This window comes from Schistocerca americana, chromosome 2 (genome assembly GCF_021461395.2).
Source record: "Schistocerca americana isolate TAMUIC-IGC-003095 chromosome 2, iqSchAmer2.1, whole genome shotgun sequence".
NCBI classification, from domain to species: Eukaryota; Metazoa; Arthropoda; class Insecta; order Orthoptera; family Acrididae; genus Schistocerca; species Schistocerca americana.
The window spans coordinates 696,981,528-697,001,419 of NC_060120.1; the positions used below are offsets into that span (position 1 = coordinate 696,981,528).

The window sequence follows — 19,892 nt, forward strand, 5'->3', positions numbered from 1 at the left end:
CATATTTTATTTTCTCAGGCTTGTCTGACATTTGGCATAACCTGCAAAGGCCTCACTTAAAGTTCCCATCTCTGGCTGCAACCCTTCTTTCCATCAGTCCCTATACCAGTTCCAAACTGAACAATCCATTGCCCTCACCCACCTAATCCTTCACTTACACATCAACTCAGCCAATGAACACACCCGTCAACTCCTATCCTTAATAAAAGTCCTCAATCTTTCCTCTCCCACATCCACACCGGCTATTCAGAGCATCCTCCTACAGGTCAACCGCAAATTAGAACAGCATGCCACCCTTCACCTCAAAAAACTATCCAATCTCCTGGTTTCCCACCTCCGGAAAGGCAACTCACTCACCCTTCACAACCTTTCCAGCAAACCTCAACCACCTCTCATTGCACACAAACCCAGTCTCTCCCATCTACTCAGTCTCCCACTTCCAGCTCCACTCCCTCCAAAACCTCAAAATTCCAATCAACACAATCTGGCACCACAACACCCTAATTCAGTAGTTAACCTTTCCTCCAAACCTCTCTCCCAATCCGAAACCTCTGTCCTATCCAAAGGCCTCACTTTCAGCCCCACTCCCAGTTTCAACCAAACAGCCCTCTTCAAAGATTTACTGTCCTACACTCGTACTCTTTGCTGGAAGCATCACTTTGCCACGAAGAAAAATGATCCTAATCCTACCCCTAATGATCCAACTCCCCGAGACAATATCCAAATCGAACCCTGCCTGGAACAGTTCCGTCCTCCGTCACAGCGGGACCCACCTCATCTTCCTCAAAATCACCCTCCAAACCTTCCAGGAATTTCTGACTTCCAGCCTTGCATCTTAATCCTTCTTAAAAAACCTTAATCCTACTCCCAACATCACCACTGCTGAAGCCCAGGCTATCCGTGATCTGAAGGCTGACCGGTCCATCGTCATTCTTCCGGCGGACAAGGGTTCCACGACCGTGGTACTTGATCGTCGGGAGTATGTGGCTGAGGGACTGCGTCAGCTTTCAGACAACACCACATACAAAGTTTGCCAAGGTAATCCCATTCCTGATGTCCAGGCGGAGCTTCAAGGAATCCTCAGAACCTTAGGCCCCCTACAAAACCTTTCACCTGACTCCATCAACCTCCTGACCCCACCGACACCCCGCACCCCTACCTTCTACCCTCTTCCTAAAATTCACAAACCCAATCATCCCGGCCGCCCCATTGTAGCTGGTTACCAAGCCCCCACAGAACGTATCTCTGCCTACGTAGATCAACACCTTCAACCCATTACGTGCAGTCTCCCATCCTTCATCAAAGACACCAACCACACTCTCGAACGCCTGGAATCCTTACCCAATCCGTTACCCCCAGAAACCATCCTTGTAACCATTGATGCCACTTCCTTATACACAAATATCCCGCACGTCCAGGGCCTCGCTGCGATGGAGCACTTCCTTTCACGCCGATCACCTGCCACCCTACCTAAAACCTCTTTCCTCATTACCTTAGCCAGCTTCATCCTGGCCCACAACTTCTTCACTTTTGAAGGCCAGACATACCAACAATTTAAGGGAACAGCCATGGGTACCAGGATGGCCCCTTCGTACGCCAACCTATTCATGGTTCGCGTAGAGGAAGCCTTCTTGGTTACCCAGGCCTGCCAACCCAAAGTTTGGTACAGCTTTATTGATGACATCTTCATGATCTGGACTCACAGTGAAGAAGAACTCCAGAATTTCCTCTCCAACCTCAACTCCTTTGGTTCCATCAGATTCACCTGGTCCTACTCCAAATCCCATGCCACTTTCCTTGATGTTGACCTCCACCTGTCCAATGGCCAGCTTCACACGTCCGTCCACATCAAACCCACCAACAAGCAACAGCTGCCACCCATTCCACATCAAACAGTCCCTTCCCTACAGCCTAGGTCTTCGTGGCAAACGAATCTGCTCCAGTCTGGAATCCCTGAAGCATTACACCAACAACCTGACAACAGCTTTCGCATCCCGCAACTACCCTCCCGACCTGGTACAGAAGCAAATAACCAGAGCCACTTCCTCATCCTCTCAAACCCAGAACCTCCCACAGAAGAACCACAAAAGTGCGCCACTTGTGACAGGATACGTTCCGGGACTGGATCAGATTCTGAATGTGGCTCTCCAGCAGGGATACGACTTCCTCAAATCCTGCCCTGAAATGAGATCCATCCTTCATGAAATCCTCCCCACTCCACCAAGAGCGTTATTCCGCCGTCCACCTAACCTTCGTAACCTCTTAGTTCATCCCTATGAAATCCCCAAACCACCTTCCCCACCCTCTGGCTCCTACCCTTGTAACCGCCCCTGGTGTAAAACCTGTCCCATGCACCCTCCCACCACCACCTACTCCAGTCCTGTAACCCAGAAGGTGTACACAATCAAAGGCAGAGCCACGTGTGAAAGCACCCACGTGATCTACCAACTGACCTGCCTACACTGTGACGCATTCTATTTGGGAATGACCAGCAACAAACTGTCCATTCGCGTGAATGGACACAGGCAGACAGTGTTTGTTGGTAATGAGGATCACCCTGTGGCTAAACATGCCTTGGTGCACGGCCAGCACATCTTGGCACAGTGTTACACCGTCCGGGTTATCTGGATACTTCCCACTAACACCAACCTATCCGAACTCCGGAGATGGGAACTTGCTCTTCAATATATCCTCTATTCCCGTTATCCACCAGGCCTCAATCTCCGCTAATTTCAAGTTGCCGCCACTCATACCTCACCTGTCATTCAACAACATCTTTGCCTCTGCACTTCTGCCTCGACTGACATCTCTGCCCAAACTCTTTGTCTTTAAATATGTCTGCTTGTGTCTGTATATGTGTGGATGGATATGTGTGCGAGTGTATACCCGTCCTTTTTTCCCCCTAAGGTAAGTCTTTCCGCTCCCGGGATTGGAATGACTCCTTACCCTCTCCCTTAAAACCCACATCCTTTCGTCTTTCCCTCTCCTTTCCTCTTTCCTGATGAGGCAACAGTTTGTTGCGAAAGCTTGAATTTTGTGTGTATGTTTGTGTTTGTGTGTGTGTCTGTCGACCTGCCAGCACTTTCATTTGGTAAGTCACATCATCTTTGTTTTTAGATATATTTTTCCTACGTGGAATGTTTCCGTGTGTGTATATAAACTCCTGATTTTTTTAATAGTATTTTTTTTACTCAGGTTTTTTTTCTTTTGTATATTTTTTTTTGCTTATGATTTTCTTTTTATATTTTTTTACTCATGTTTTTTGTTTTGTATATTTTTTTCCTTATGATTTTCTTTCTTAATTTTTTTACTCACATTTTTTTGTTTTGTATATTTTTTTTGCTTATGATTTTCTTCTTTTAGTACAGCTAAAGATACATCAGTATTATCTAAATTTTTTGCATTTATTTATGTACACTTGCCTCTCTTCTACAATATTACTGCAAGTCACATTCTTGTGAAGAGTACTTTCGCTCCCCACAACATCAGTATAAACAACAATAAATTGCTCATATATCGTGAGGCTTTATCTAAAATTGGTTTTGAAACTTATACCTTTGCATGCATGTCCTCACATGCATGCCTTCATCCACAGGGAAGACTTAGTTTCCAAAAATTAGAAAAATTCAGAAATGCTCACTATGGAGACTTTTTTTTGTAAAAAAGTAAAAATAAATCTTTCTCTCATTTTTTGTTACAACAGTGTTTTTTCATCAGTTTCAATTAACATGTGACTTCCAATTGTTAATTTATACATGCAAATATACATACTTGGTTATACAGGTAGTTTTGTTCTAACAAGCATATTCCAGTGGAGGACTTTTGTTTTAGATGATAATAGGTTATTTAAATTTTGAAATTATGATTTCTGTTTATACAGTTCTACTCCACCATCTTTTTTCGAAACTACTACTAGAGGATTATTATATGCACTGATACTCCTTTCTATTATATTACATCCTTCCATCTTTTTCAGCTCTTTCTTAACAGCATGTCTTTTTGATATTGCAATACTGTATGGTTTTATGAAAAACGGTTCATGAGGTTTTATCTGAAGCTCACACTGATAACCCTTTACCCTACCAGGTATGTCACAGAAAACATCACTGTATTCCCACAGCAGATTTTCTAACTGTTGTTTTTGCTCCCCAGATAAATTTTGTTTTTCTGAAATTTTCAAATTTACTAAATTCCCAAATTCAACTTCATCAGTATCAAATCTATGAGTTTCAATATTCTCCAATCTATTTTCTTTTAGTTAATTGATACTGTCAAAATTTCCATTACTCTTATCACCAAGGGTGTTCACAAAATTTGTCTGAATGTATTCCCTTTCACTAGTTTCTATCAAAATTTTTCTTCCAACCCAATCAAATGCTGTATTTACTTTTACTATCCAATTCATACCCAAAAGAAAATCCTCATTAAATTCCTGAATTACAAAACATCCATGTGTGAACAACTTGCCTTCAATTAAAAATGTCACTAAAGCCTGGCTTTTTACCAATTTACTGCTCTTCCCAGTAGCACCTTTTATCTTTACCCCAACAACTGGCATTTCAACAAAATCTTTCCCCACTTTCAATTTCTTGCTTAACCTTTCAGATATTCCCGAGATCTCACTTCCTGTATCAATTAAACATTTACCAATCCATGACCCAATTTGAACTTTTATATAAGGACTGCAAAATTGATCACTTTTCTCAGAACCTGTATCCTCATGTAATAAATCACTTTCAATTTCCCCAAACCTATACTTATAAGAATCATATGGTATATCATTACATCCATTATTTGTCACAGTTATAAAATTTGCACAAGATACAAAATTGTCATTAGTACTCTCTATTATCTCAAATAGCCAAGAATTTTCATCCAAATCACATTCTATACTATTGAAGTACTTATCCTTCAGCTTTTCAAAAATAAAATATCTTTTTCCACCACTCAGGACATACAGTTTCACATACATTAATAAGCATCTTTCTAAAGTTCTTGTCAAAAGAAATAGTTTCACTGTTCAGCCATAGATTCATAAGAAATGTGTGTGTGTCATTAGTATCTGTCAAAGTTTCACTTAGGCTGGAAGTTGTACATGTGTCATCGTTATTTGTGTAGTCAGATTCTTTCCCAACAACATCAAAATTCACACTTTTACATACACCCTGCTTGCGAGCCTTATTCGTCATGGTAACATCCCTGGGAATTTCTGTAATATTCCCACTATTTAATCCATTTTCAACCATGTGTATACCCAACTCCCTATTTAAACTAATGAAACACCTTTCCTCAACATTACCATCAATACCATTACCATCATTACCAACTTTATCATCAACATCATTATCAATACACATATTCAGGTCATACACATTCAAATTATCCCCTAAAATATTATTTCCCCTTTCTAAAGTTACCAGATCCCTTTCACCAATATTTTCATTCTCACAGCATGCATTCTCTCTTTCATTCACACACGTCTCTGAACTACTACAAATTACATCATCTGACAAAGTGTTGTTCTTTTCTGCCCAAGTGTAAAACTCTGTCAAATTAAATGAATCACAATTACTTTTATCTACTGTATGTTCTTGTTTACTGAAATTTTTAACTGTATCAATATCATCATTTTCCTCTTGAAATTTCTTCAATAAGTAACAACTAATGACCTCATGTGATAGCTTAGGTTTGGAACTGTCATGTTTGGGTTTATGATAGTCACATCCATTGGTCCTTTCATCATGCTCACCTTCTGCCTCAACCTTGCGGACCTTCAAGGGGGCGTCTACTTGTTTTTTATTTCCTGAATTACAACTGGTTCCTGCTTGAACTGCTGATTGTGGTTCTGCCAATGTCTCTGATCAACATTTCTGTTCCCATTTCTATGCCAAACATTACCTGATTGTTGGTAGTTTCTATTGTACTGATCTCGAGCAAAATTTCTGTGATTTTGATCCCTAAAGTGTTCTCGATTTTGTTGATTATTTCCGCGAAAATGTTGTTCTTGTTTTGGATGAAAATTATGGTCCTTCTTTTGAAAATTGTTATATCCCCCTGAATTTTAACTGACACCATGATAATTGTTTTGTTCCCTTTTTTGAAAGTTGTCATATCCCCAATTTTGACCATTACCTTTCTGAGTAAACCCACTGTGTGTTCTTGTTGTTACCCTATCCAACTTTTCAATATAATTGAGAATCTGCTCTAGATTACTATCAGGACAATGAACTAAACTCAACTGCATTGCTGATGGCAATCTTCTCTTTAAGGTATCAATTTTGATCAAGTCATCCAAAGGTTTTGTTAAATGAATAAGTTTTTGAAGTTCACTTTTGCAAAATTGTTTCATGCTCCCATCTGATTCTCTATAGTTTCTCCCATTCAAAAATTCACTTTTCATTCTAGTTTGTTTAAGATCATCCCAAATTTTTCCAGAAATTTTGATTCAAATTCTGAAAAGGTCATCCCCAAAGTTACAATCTGGTTTGCCCAAGTCAAAGCTTCCCCTTCCAAGAATTTTTTCACAAATTTAATTTTCATATCATCTGGTGAGTGAGGTAAAAAACAATCCTTACAATACTGTATAAAATCAACGGGATGTAAGGGTCCATCTACCGAAAAGTGCTTCACTGGAATATTAGATACAACATTGCATGTGTTGACATTGTGATTTTTGCTTTGAAATTCAATGTCAAAACTTTCAATTTTTTTGCTAAGTTCTTTGACATATTTTTTGATTTCTAAATCATTGCACTCTACTTTTTTTTCTAGAGTAACCAAACGATTGTCAGTTTCTTGTTGTACATTTTTTACTAAAACTTTTGTATTCTCATCCAAATTTTTAATTTCCCCTTTTATCTCATTAAAATCAATTAAATTTCTTTCCCTATCTACCAGTAACTCATTTTTTACAGTATTAATTTCATCGCTCAATTTAGCATCAATTTCATTTACTTTTGCTTCCACAGATTCAATTTTTTCCTCAACACTGCCAACTCTGTTTGATAGATCACCCACTTGGGTATTGACTGCTTGGACTTGCAACAAAATGTTATCAATTTTTTAATCCCAGTAAGTCTTATTGTCGTCAACTGATTGTTTAATTTCGTTCGTGAAATTTACAAGAAAACTTTTTAAATCAAATTGATCGGTTCTTTCTGTTTCATTTGACCTGTCCTGATTTTCGAAGTCTATTAAATTATTACTTTCTACTTTAGGCACAATATTCTCGAAAATCTCATAAGTCATTGTGAAGAAAAAAAATTTATACACAACAATACAAAACAAGATAAAAATATTGTTTTAACAAAATACGAGGGTTTCGTGACTTATCTGGAACACTCTTCTACTGTTGCAAAACCACGTTTTCCGTCCATGTGATTGTTGACCAAAATTCTTGAAATTACTTCTTCTGTCGAAAATTATATTTTTCGCCGAAACATTTCTTCTCCAAAACTTTTACTTCCCGATGAACACAAATACTGTAACACACATTCTGAAAAAACTGGTATTAACACACAAAAATTTTCTTCCTCGTAGCACTGTTGAAGATCTCGTGAACACAATATCCCGGCTACAGTCCCCAGTTGAATGTCAGATCCCTTAATCGGGCAGGTAGGTTAGAAAATTTAAAAAGGGAAATGGATAGGTTGAAGTTAGATATAGTGGGAATTAGTGAAGTTCGGTGGCAGGTGGAACAAGACTTATGGTCAGGTGACAACAGGGTTATAAGCACAAAATCAAATAGGGGTAATGCAGGAGTAGGTTTAATAATGAATAGGAAAATAGGAATGCGGGTAAGCTACTACAAACAGCATAGTGAACGCATTATTGTGGCCAAGATAGATACGAAGCCCACACCTACTACAATAGTACAAGTTTATATGCCAACTGGCTCTGCAGATGACGAAGAAATTGAAGAAATGTATGATGAAATAAAAGAAATTATTCAGATTGTGAAGGGAGACGAAAATTTAATAGTCATGGGTGACTGGAATTCGAGTGTAGGAAAAGGGAGAGAAGGAAACATAGTAGGTGAATATGGATTGGGGCTAAGAAATGAAAGAGGAAGCCGCCTGGTAGAATTTTGCATGGAGCACAACATAATCGTAACTAACACTTGGTTTAAGAATCATGAAAGAAGGTTGTGTACATGGAAGAACCCTGGAGACACTAAAAGGTATCAGATAGATTATATAATGGTAAGACAGAGATTTAGGAACCAGGTTTTAAATTGTAAGACATTTCCAGGGGCAGATGTGGACTCTGACCACAATCTATTGGTTATGACCTGTAGATTAAAACTGAAGAAACTGCAAAAAGGTGGGAATTTAAGGAGATGGGACCTGGATAAACTGAAAGAACCAGAGGTTGTACAGAGTTTCAGGGAGAGCGTAAGGGAACAATTGACAGGAATGGGGGAAAGAAATACAGTAGAAGAAGAATGGGTAGCTTTGAGGGATGAAGTAGCGAAGGCAGCAGAGGATCAAGTAGGTAAAAAGACGAGGGCTAGTAGAAGTCCTTGGGTAACAGAAGAAATATTGAATTTAATTGATGAAAGGAGAAAATATAAAAATGCAGTAAATGAAGCAGGCAAAAAGGAATACAAACGTCTCAAAAATGAGATCGACAGGAAGTGCAAAATGGCTAAGCAGGGATGGCTAGAGGACAAATGTAAGGATCTAGAGGCCTATCTCACTAGGGGTAAGATAGATACTGCCTACAGGAAAATTAAAGAGACCTTTGGAGAGAAGAGAACCACTTGTATGAATATCAAGAGCTCAGATGGAAACCCAGTTCTAAGCAAAGAAGGGAAAGCGGAAAGGTGGAAGGAGTATATAGAGGGTCTATACAAGGGCGATGTACTTGAGGACAATATTATGGAAATGGAAGAGCATGTAGATGAAGATGAAATGGGAGATATGATACTGCGTGAAGAGTTTGACTGAGCACTGAAAGACCTGAGTCGAAACAAGGCCCCCGGAGTAGACAACATTCCATTGGAACTACTGACGGCCTTGGGAGAGCCAGTCCTGACAAAACTCTACCATCTGGTGAGCAAGATGTATGAAACAGGTGAAATACCCTCAGACTTCAAGAAGAATATAATAATTCCAATCCCAAAGAAAGCAGGTGTTGACAGATGTGAAAATTACCGAACTATCAGTTTAATAAGTCACAGCTGCAAAATACTAACACGAATTCTTTACAGACGAATGGAAAAACTAGTAGAAGCCAACCTCGAGGAAGATCAGTTTGGATTCCGTAGAAACACTGGAACACGTGAGGCAATACTGACCTTACGGCTTATCTTAGAAGAAAGATTAAGGAAAGGCAAACCTACGTTTCTAGCATTTGTAGACTTAGAGAAAGCTTTTGACAATGTTGACTGGAATACTCTCTTTCAAATTCTAAAGGTGGCAGGGGTAAAATACAGGGAGCGAAAGGCTATTTACAATTTGTACAGAAACCAGATGGCAGTTATAAGAGTCGAGGGGCATGAAAGGGAAGCAGTGGTTGGGAAGGGAGTGAGACAGGGTTGTAGTCTCTCCCCGATGTTGTTCAATCTGTATATTGAGCAAGCAGTAAAGGAAACAAAAGAAAAATTCGGAGTAGGTATTAAAATTCATGGAGAAGAAATAAAAACTTTGAGGTTCGCCAATGACATTGTAATTCTGTCAGAGACAGCAAAGGACTTGGAAGAACAGTTGAATGGAATGGACAGTGTCTTGAAAGGAGGATATAAGATGAACATCAACAAAAGCAAAACAAGGATAATGGAATGTAGTCTAATTCAGTCGGGTGATACTGAGGGAATTAGATTAGGAAATGAGGCACTTAAAGTAGTAAAGGAGTTTTGCTATTTGGGGAGCAAAATAACATCTACATCTACACATCTACATCTACATTGATACTCCGCAAGCCACCCAACGGTGTGTGGCGGAGGGCACTTTACGTGCCACTGTCATTACCTCCCTTTCCTGTTCCAGTCGCGTATGGTTCGCGGGAAGAACGACTGTCTGAAAGCCTCCGTGCGCGCTCTAATCTCTCTAATTTTACGTTCGTGATCTCCTCCGAAGTATAAGTAGGGGGAAGCAATATATTCGATACCTCATCCAGAAACGCACCCTCTCGAAACCTGGCGAGCAAGCTACACCGCGATGCAGAGCGCCTCTCTTGCAGAGTCTGCCACTTGAGTTTATTAAACATCTCCGTAACGCTATCACGGTTACCAAATAACCCTGTGACGAAACGCGCCGCTCTTCTTTGGATCTTCTCTATCTCCTCCGTCAACCCGACCTGGTACGGATCCCACACTGATGAGCAATACTCAAGTGTAGGTCGAACGAGTGTTTTGTAAGCCACCTCCTTTGTTGATGGACTACATTTTCTAAGCACTCTCCCAATGAATCTCAACCTGGTACCCGCCTTACCAACAATTAATTTTATATGATCATTCCACTTCAAATCGTTCTGTACGCATACTCCCAGATATTTTACAGAAGTAACTGCTACCAGTGTTTGTTCCGCTATCATATAATCATACAATAAAGGATCCTTCTTTCTATGTATTCGCAATACATTACATTTGTCTATGTTAAGGGTCAGTTGCCACTCCCTGCACCAAGTGCCTATCCGCTGCAGATCTTCCTGTATTTCGCTACAATTTTCTAATGCAGCAACTTCTCTGTATACTACAGCATCATCCGCGAAAAGCTGCATGGAACTTCCGACACTATCTACTAAGTCATTTATATATATTGTGAAAAGCAATGGTCCCATAACACTCCCCTGTGGCACGCCAGAGGTTACTTTAACGTCTGTAGACGTCCCTCCATTGACAACAACATGCTGTGTTCTGTTTGCTAAAAACTCTTCAATCCAGCCACACAGCTGGTCTGATATTCCGTAGGCTCTTACTTTGTTTATCAGGCGACAGTGCAGAACTGTATCGAACGCCTTCCGGAAGTCAAGAAAAATAGCATCTACCTGGGAGCCTGTATCTAATATTTTCTGGGTCTCATGAACAAATAAGGCGAGTTGGGTCTCACACGATCGCTGTTTCCGGAATCCATGTTGATTCCTACATAGTAGATTCTGGGTTTCCAGAAATGACATGATACGCGAGCAAAAAACATGTTCTAAAATTCTACAAGAGATCGACGTAAGAGATATAGGTCTATAGTTTTGCGCATCTGCTCGACGACCCTTCTTGAAGACTGGGACTATCTGTGCTCTTTTCCAATCATTTGGAACCCTCCGTTCCTCTAGAGACTTGCGGTACACGGCTGTTAGAAGGGGGGCAAGTTCTTTTGCGTACTCTGTGTAGAATCGAATTGGTATCCCGTCAGGTCCAGTGGACTTTCCTCTATTGAGTGATTCCAGTTGCTTTTCTATTCCTTTGACACTTATTTCGATGTCAACCATTTTTTCGTTTGTGCGAGGATTTAGAGAAGGAACTGCAGTGCGGTCTTCCTCTGTGAAACAGCTTTGGAAAAAGGTGTTTAGTATTTCAGCTTTACGCGTATCACCCTCTGTTTCAATGCCATCATCATCCCGTAGTGTCTGGATATGCTGTTTCGAGCCACTTACTGATTTAACGTAAGACCAGAACTTCCTAGGATTTTCTGTCAAGTCGGTACATAGAATTTTACTTTCGAATTCAATGAACGCTTCACGCATAGCCCTCCTTATGCTAACTTTGACATCATTTAGCTTCTGTTTGTCTGAGAAGTTTTGGCTGCGTTTAAACTTGGAGTGGAGCTCTCTTTGCTTTCGCAGTAGTTTCCTAACTTTGTTGTTGTACCACGGTGGGTTTTTCCCGTCCCTCACAGTTTTACTCGGCACGTACCTGTCTAAAACGCATTTTACGATTGCCTTGAACTTTTTCCATAAACACTCAACATTGTCAGTGTCGGAACAGAAATTTTCGTTTTGATCTGTTAGGTAGTCTGAAATCTGCCTTCTATTACTCTTGCTAAACAGACAAACCTTCCTCCCTTTTTTTATATTCCTATTAACTTCCATATTCAGGGATGCTGCAACGGCCTTATGATCACTGATTCCCTGTTCTGTACATACAGATTCGAAAAGTTCGGGTCTGTTTGTTATCAGTAGGTCCAATATGTTATCTCCACGAGTCGGTTCTCTGTTTAATTGCTCGAGGTAATTTTCGGATAGTGCACTCAGTATAATGTCACTCGATGCTCTGTCCCTACCACCCGTCCTAAACATCTGAGTGTCCCAGTCTATATCTGGTAAATTGAAATCTCCACCTAAGACTATAACATGCTGAGAAAATTTATGTGAAATGTATTCCAAATTTTCTCTCAGTTGTTCTGCCACTAATGCTGCTGAGTCGGGAGGTCGGTAAAAGGAGCCAATTATTAACCTAGTTCGGTTGTTTAGTGTAACCTCCACCCATAATAATTCACAGGAACTATCCACTTCTACTTCACTACAGGATAAACTACTACTAACAGCGATGAACACTCCACCACCGGTTGCATGCAATCTATCCTTCCTAAACACCGTCTGTACCTTTGTAAAAATTTCGGCAGAATTTATCTCTGGCTTAAGCCAGCTTTCTGTACCTATAACGATTTCAGCTTCGGTGCTTTCTATCAGTGCTTGAAGTTCCGGTACTTTACCAACGCAGCTTCGACAGTTGACAATTACAATACCGATTGCTGCTTGGTCCCCGCATGTCCTGACTTTGCCCTGCACCCGTTGAGGCTGTTGCCCTTTCTGTACTTGCCCAAGGCCATCTAACCTAAAAAACCGCCCAGCCCACGCCACACAACCCCTGCTACCCGTGTAGCCGCTTGTTGCGTGTAGTGGACTCCTGACCTATCCAGTGGAACCCGAAACCCCACCACCCTATGGCGCAAGTCGAGGAATCTGCAGCCCACACGGTCGCAGAACCGTCTCAGCCTCTGATTCAGACCCTCCACTCGGCTCTGTACCAAAGGTCCGCAGTCAGTCCTGTCGACGATGCTGCAGATGGTGAGCTCTGCTTTCATCCCGCTAGCGAGACTGGCAGACTGGCAGTCTTCACCAAATCAGATAGCCGCCGGAAGCCAGAGAGGATTTCCTCCGATCCATAGCGACACACATCATTGGTGCCGACATGAGCGACCACCTGCAGATGGGTGCACCCTGTACCCTTCATGGCATCCGGAAGGACCCTTTCCACATCTGGAATGACTCCCCCCGGTATGCACACGGAGTGCACATTGGTTTTCTTCCCCTCTCTTGCTGCCATTTCCCTAAGGGGCCCCATTACGCGCCTGACGTTGGAGCTCCCAACTACCAGTAAGCCCACCCTCTGCGACTGCCCGGATCTTGCTGACTGAGGGGCAACCTCTGGAACAGGACAAGCAGCCATGTCAGGCCGAAGATCAGTATCAGCCTGAGACAGAGCCTGGAACCGGTTCGTCAGACAAACTGGAGAGGCTTTCCGTTCAGCCCTCCGGAATGTCTTTCGCCCCCTGCCACACCTTGAAACGACCTCCCACTCTACCACAGGTGAGGGATCAGCCTCAATGCGGGCAGTATCCCGGGCAACCACAGTCGTAGTCCGATCAGGGGATGCGTGGGACGAGCTGGCCGTCCCCGACAAACCCCCATCCCGATCCCCACAGTGATGCCCATTGGCAACAGCCTCAAGCTGTGTGACCGAAGCCAACACTGCCTGAAGCTGGGAGCGAAGGGATGCCAACTCAGCCTGCATCCGAACACAGCAGTTGCAGTCCCTATCCATGCTAAAAACTGTTTTGCAAAGAACGTCGGAACTAATCTACAGAGAGCGCAAACAAATCGACAAAATTTAAACGGTTGTTAAAATACAAGATTGCCTAGTAAATGCAGTAATGATGCTATTTGCGCACTGCTGACACTGCTCGGCGGCGGAAGGAGACTAAGCGAAATTACACTATTCAGGTACTAAAACACGATGCTACACTCTCAATTACTATAATACGCCCGAAATTTATGAATTACACAATGCAAGTACCAAAAACACGCAAAGAAATTAAGAATTAAACTATGTAACAAATGAGTGAGCTAGGGGTATACGACTTGCTGCTGCAGCTGCTTATCCAACGGCGGCAGGGAGCACACTGACTGATGATGGTCGAAGTAGAGAGGATATAAAATGTAGAATGGCAATGGCAAGGAAAGCGTTTCTGAAGAAGAGAAATTTGTTAACATCCAGTATTGATTTAAGTGTCGGGAAGTCATTTCTGAAAGTATTTGTATGGAGTGTAGCCATGTATGGAAGTGAAACATGGACGATCAATAGTTTGGACAAGAAGAGAATAGAAGCTTTCGAAATGTGGTGCTACAGAAGAATGCTGAAGATTAGATGGGTAGATCACATAACTAATGAGGAAGTATTGAATAGGATTGGGGAGAAGAGAAGTTTGTGGCACAACTTGCCCAGAAGAAGGGATCGGTTGGTAGGACATGTTCTGAGGCATCAAGGGATCACCAATTTAGTATTGGAGGGCAGCGTGGAGGGTAAAAATCGTAGAGGGAGGCCAAGAGATGAATACACTAAGCAGATTCAGAAGGATGTAGGTTGCAGTAGGTACTGGGAGATGAAAAAGCTTGCACAGGATAGAGTAGCATGGAGAGCTGCATCAAACCAGTCTCAGGACTGAAGACAACAACAACAACAGTCCCCAGTTGAAATATGGTATCCCGGGCGAGACACAAGTTGAAAATATGGTCACTATTTTTTATTTACTTAAATTTGGCATATTTCGTGACAGTACCTTTTTCGTTAGATGTATACAAGGCGATATTAGTCTTGGCTTCAGTTGTCTAATGAAGTATGATTCTACAATGCATCTTTGTCGGCTGCAGAAATGACCTGGTTCAACGTGTTTTCCTCAATTTTGGTGCTTCAAATACCATTTCTTTGAATGTAGTTTCTTCTTATAGTTTATATAAAAAAATAGTAACATAATTCAAAATTATTTATGACGGCGACCTGCACACTCTTCTTCCGTCAACACACACCAAGAGTTCACTGCCGACTGACTATAGTAAAAGACGACTCCAGCGTCAAAGATATTTTACACAACACACAAGCTTCCACTTGTAATCAGTCTCTTTGCTATTCGTTGACACATTTACTAATAGTAATCAATATGCTTTCACTCTCAAAAATATAAGTAAATTAACATATGATAAGGCAAATTATAATAAAAATTCTGACAAAAAATATAAGAAAACATTTACAATTTGGTATCGACAAATCCGGTAGAAAATAACACATCTCCCAGATCCATTACACCGTGCATAAAAAAACTTAACAACAATGTATGGCTATCAAAATTGATGGTTATTTGTACATGTGCAAATTTTCAAACAAAAGCTAAACCATTGGTTCAGACATGGGACTGCAGTGCTCTTGATGAGAGAAGTAGGAAACAAAGGTGAGAGAGAGAGAGAAACATATACAGATAAGGACAGAGGTAGAGATTCTCCTGCAGTACGAAATATCCTCCACCCTTTGTGGATAACACTGGCAATCCCTTGCCAGCATCTCTGCAACTACCTGCAACAGCTTGCAACATCAGCAGTATTCCCCAGTCGTACCAGAAAATTGCTGTATATTGCAACCACGTTGCAGCAATGTTGAAGAAAATGCTATTTTGGCCAAATATTGCCACGTGAATGACACATGTAAAGGTGCTACTTTGAAAATAGCAGAAAATAGTAAAACAAGATGACTTCCAATCTGCAGCTTATCCTTTAGTTACTTCAGATAAATGGTAGGATGCTTTCATATTGCAAATTGTGAACAATTTATGGCCATTTTTCATTTATCTGAGACAGTTTCCATCTGTAGTGACTTCACTGATGTTGAAATGTTGGCAAAAATGCATTTAATGCATGCTATAGGAGCTTACTGCTTGCTTCAAGTCAATTCTCACTTACCACAAAATAAAAATGGTGTTTTTAGTCATGTTGTTAAGCAGTTTGTTGGCATTGGTCATCTAGTTTATAATGCTAATGTTCATGGTACTTTACTAAAATGCTTATTACTGGATTACCTTCGCTGTTCAGTCTGTGACAAGATGGGTTATTTAAAGAGGTATACAGTTGGGAAACAATATAGCAGTGCATCAGGAAAGAAACAGTCACAAAAATTTTCAAAATATTGTAAAACCCTGCCAAATACTGAAAGAAGTACTGCTCTTGTTATGTAAAATGGTATTTTTTTTACATGTACAATAATGGGTATTGTTTAGATAAGTTGCAGTCGGTTTTCGCTCTGTTGTTTTGTTATTTAAATATTACTATTGTTTCAGGTGAAGTTGAAGAGTTTAAAAAGAAGTGGAATATCAAGCCTGAGTTGGACAACAAAATGACAAAAGATGACATTGACTTTAAAAAGTTTTTTAGCTTCTGAATTTTCGTACATAATATGTAAATGAATTTAATTATGAATGAATATAGTCAAGAGTTGTGGAAACTTGATGAAAGAATTGTAATAATGTAAATATCATATCACAGTATTATTCTGTTGTACACTTCAATCAGTAAATTTAACAATCAGTAAATTTGATTTGCATGTAAATAAACCAAAACATTACTTGAAACCATAACAGACGACTTTATTATGTGGTATTTTATGACATATCATTGACCCCTCATATTAAAAAACTAGGTAGGGTGGAGAGCTATGATTTTTATGGAAAGCAAATGATGGCTAGACCAGAAGCTCCTTCATGACATGGGGAGCTGGTTCATGGAGCTGCTGTGTGAACCAAAAACTACCAGTTTACTGGTATTTTCTGGTATGTGCAGCAGCTCCGCGAGATGGCTCCAAAGATCAGCGAGGAGTTTCTGGTTTAAAGATAATCATTTGAATGGAAACCAAATAAATAAATAATTGCGATCTGGACTATTTCTGTTATCTGTACACATTATAAAAGTGCGTGTGCGTGTGCGTGTGCGTGTGTGTGTGTGTGTGTGTGTGTGTGTGTGTGTGTGTGTGTGTGTGTGTGTGTACGCGCGCGCACATTGCGTCTCTTCCTAAACCACTGGACTGATTTCATTCAAACTTGGTACACACAATCCTTACTGAGATAAGGAGATATGACACCATAAAGAACAAGATTAGTGAAAAACAGCCGCAATATGCGTGACGTTTAAATTTATTATTTCTTTACTACTAACTGTATTCACAACATATTTTGCTAGCAGTATCCAGTATGTGGCTGAATGTACCTAGCTGAATATATTATTGTATGACACATAATTCAAGAGATATGATGCCATAAACACTGAGATACATGAAAAAATACTGCATCATGAAGTTTTAATACATTTATTCTGTATTGCTAAGACACTACTACAGTTAAGTCAACTTAAGGAAATCCCTGACATCTATAGAGCTATGAAGAGGTGTTACCATAGTGTCATTTACTAAATTGCATTGTAGACATGTGAATCAGCTTCACCCAGTATAAAGACACTGCCCAGGATCATGTGTCTTAATTTGGATACTATCCTTATGCATTTGTACATTATGCATATTTCTGTGTACACTGTTTCATAATTTCAAAGGTGTTTTCGTGAATATATGGAAATTAAATTTTTTTGATACTTCACTACAAACACAGTTAATTTTTTTGTTTCCATTACTAATAGAAAGCTGGCAAGATGAATACCTGGGTAATACTGGGTTTGTCAGCTAGTATCACTATAAAGCTCAAGACTATTTACACATATGCCATCTAAATTTAACTGAGTACATTAGTAAAAAACCAGTACTGCACCTCAGTTTTGTTCATCCATTGTTAGTAGCTGAATATTTACTCCAGTACATAGGTATTTTTCAAAGGAAACCTTTACGTATCTGTGAATACTGAGTCCTATTTATAGCACCTAATTACTTGTCGTTCAGATAATTTATGAATGGCGAGTTGAGTTTTAGTTTCCTTCTGAATTGGTAGGGATTTCTGATTTCTTCTGCTGTCAGATAGGAGCTTGGTGAATATCTTAATGTAAATTGAAGGGGATCACTGCTGTCATCAGTGTTGGGACATTACATGGGATCAATGGTGACGAGTGAAAATGTGTACCGGACCAGGACTTGAACCCTGGATCTCCTGCTTACAAGGCAGGTGCGTTAACCAGTGCACCACCCAGGACACAGCGTTATCGCAACTGCACGGACTATCTCAGCATGCCTCATATCCGATCCACATTCCCACCAATCGCCACCTATCCGCAGTCCCTGTCCATTTCTTGTGTGTTTGCTATTCTTGAGATTCCCATATGAGGTTGGTTGTATTTATGCATCAACACTGAAGAAGGTGGATCCGTTGCCCAGCTAGGCATACTAATTATATGAATGCATCCGAAAGGACAGACACTACGCATTCGTGTAATAGAGAATATTGTAATACCACTGTATCAAACAATGTAAAGTGCAGGATGGAATTATGACATTATAACAACAATATTTCCAGTGTTCTTTTCATTGTATCTGTCTGTGACTCAACTCTTTCTCTCTCGTTACTACCAGAGTTTGTAACTTCATTCAGAACCCTGGACAAGGAGGCGAAGTTTATGTGTGTCTTTTCTTGTGACTATGTATATCATATATCAGTTAAGCCTTATTTTCATCATCAGCAACCAAAGCAGCATTAAGGAGTAATTGTATTGAGAAGTGAGTGCGAGAATTCAAAGATCCTTAAAAAGACTTCATCTAGATATACAGTTATCTGTTTTGTATAATATTCTTACTGCTTGCTTCTGCTGAATGAACATTTTATTTACTTTAGGTGCACTGCCACAGAAGACAAATCAATAAGACAATTTGGGCTGAAAATATCAAAAATAAGACAATTGGGATTGAAAATATCAAAAATAAGCCAACACTTCCTTTAAAGTCAATGCAATGAGAGATGCTCCTAAAGACCTAATGGCCTGAAGTGAACTTCTTGCTTTCTTTATCCTTGTGTTGATACATTTTAACTTTGTATATAGCCGGCCCCCCAGTTAGATTTACATGCTGTGCTTCATTCTTTGTATGAGCATTAATGTCTACTTCTGGTGCTAGATAGTCGTTACTGCTAGTGTGAAATAGCATAATATGAATCTGTGAGATTAAGATGTAAACAGTTAGCTGTGAACCACGTGTAGGTGTAGTCAGCCATCATCTGAGGTGGTGTGTTATCAGCAAATCTGACTTTTCTAACTGCCCTTTAAATTCATTGGAAGATCATTTATGTAGCTTAGAAACAATAGTAACCCCATTGGCAATCCACATGGTATGTTCCACCACTCTTGAGTTTATTTTCGTGCCTGAGACACAGTCTGCAAATGAGACCCTCCGCTTTTTGTCGTCAGGTGAGATTCTATCTATGCAACACGTACACCATTAGACACTGCAGTTTGGCAGAAAGAATTGTGTGATCTAACATAAAGCCTTGGTTAGGTTATAATATATATCAACAGGATGTTTTCTTCTTGTTCAGCCATGTTAGTACTTCATTTGCGATGTCTAGCATTGCTTTCTGTGCAGAGAATCCTTTACGAAAGCCAGACTGACTTATGGTGAACAACTCCTAAGTTAAAAATGCCAGCATTCTAACATAGGCCACTTTCTCAAACCCTTTTGAGAAGGCCGGAAGGAGTGATAAATATCTTGAAAGGGTTGGGTGCTGCAACAAATTCTTGGTCTACAAAATTACCAATTTTTGAAATTTCTTCTATTATCTTCAATTTTAAAATTTTGTTACATGATTGAGTAAAATGTGTCTTGAGCGACTTTAGGCCTATACTGAAAACTTAACGCTTTGCAGGAGCTTTCAGTATAATTTGCTGTTGACATTGTTCTCTTGTGGTACAGCACTGTGAGGCCCAGT

General features: G+C 40.2%; 1 protein-coding gene across 1 annotated transcript in view; it reads left to right on the plus strand.

The window, feature by feature from the left end:
• Nucleotides 1-16,619, plus strand: part of LOC124595047 (HCLS1-associated protein X-1) — a 93,730-nt gene extending 77,111 nt beyond the window's left edge. Inside the window, exon 7 of the mRNA XM_047133611.1 lies at nt 16,323-16,619. Within this exon, the coding sequence (XP_046989567.1) occupies nt 16,323-16,423 (101 nt within the window). The 3' untranslated portion in view covers nt 16,424-16,619. The remainder of the gene's footprint in view (nt 1-16,322) is intronic.
• The last annotated feature ends 3,273 nt before the right edge of the window (nt 16,620-19,892 follow it).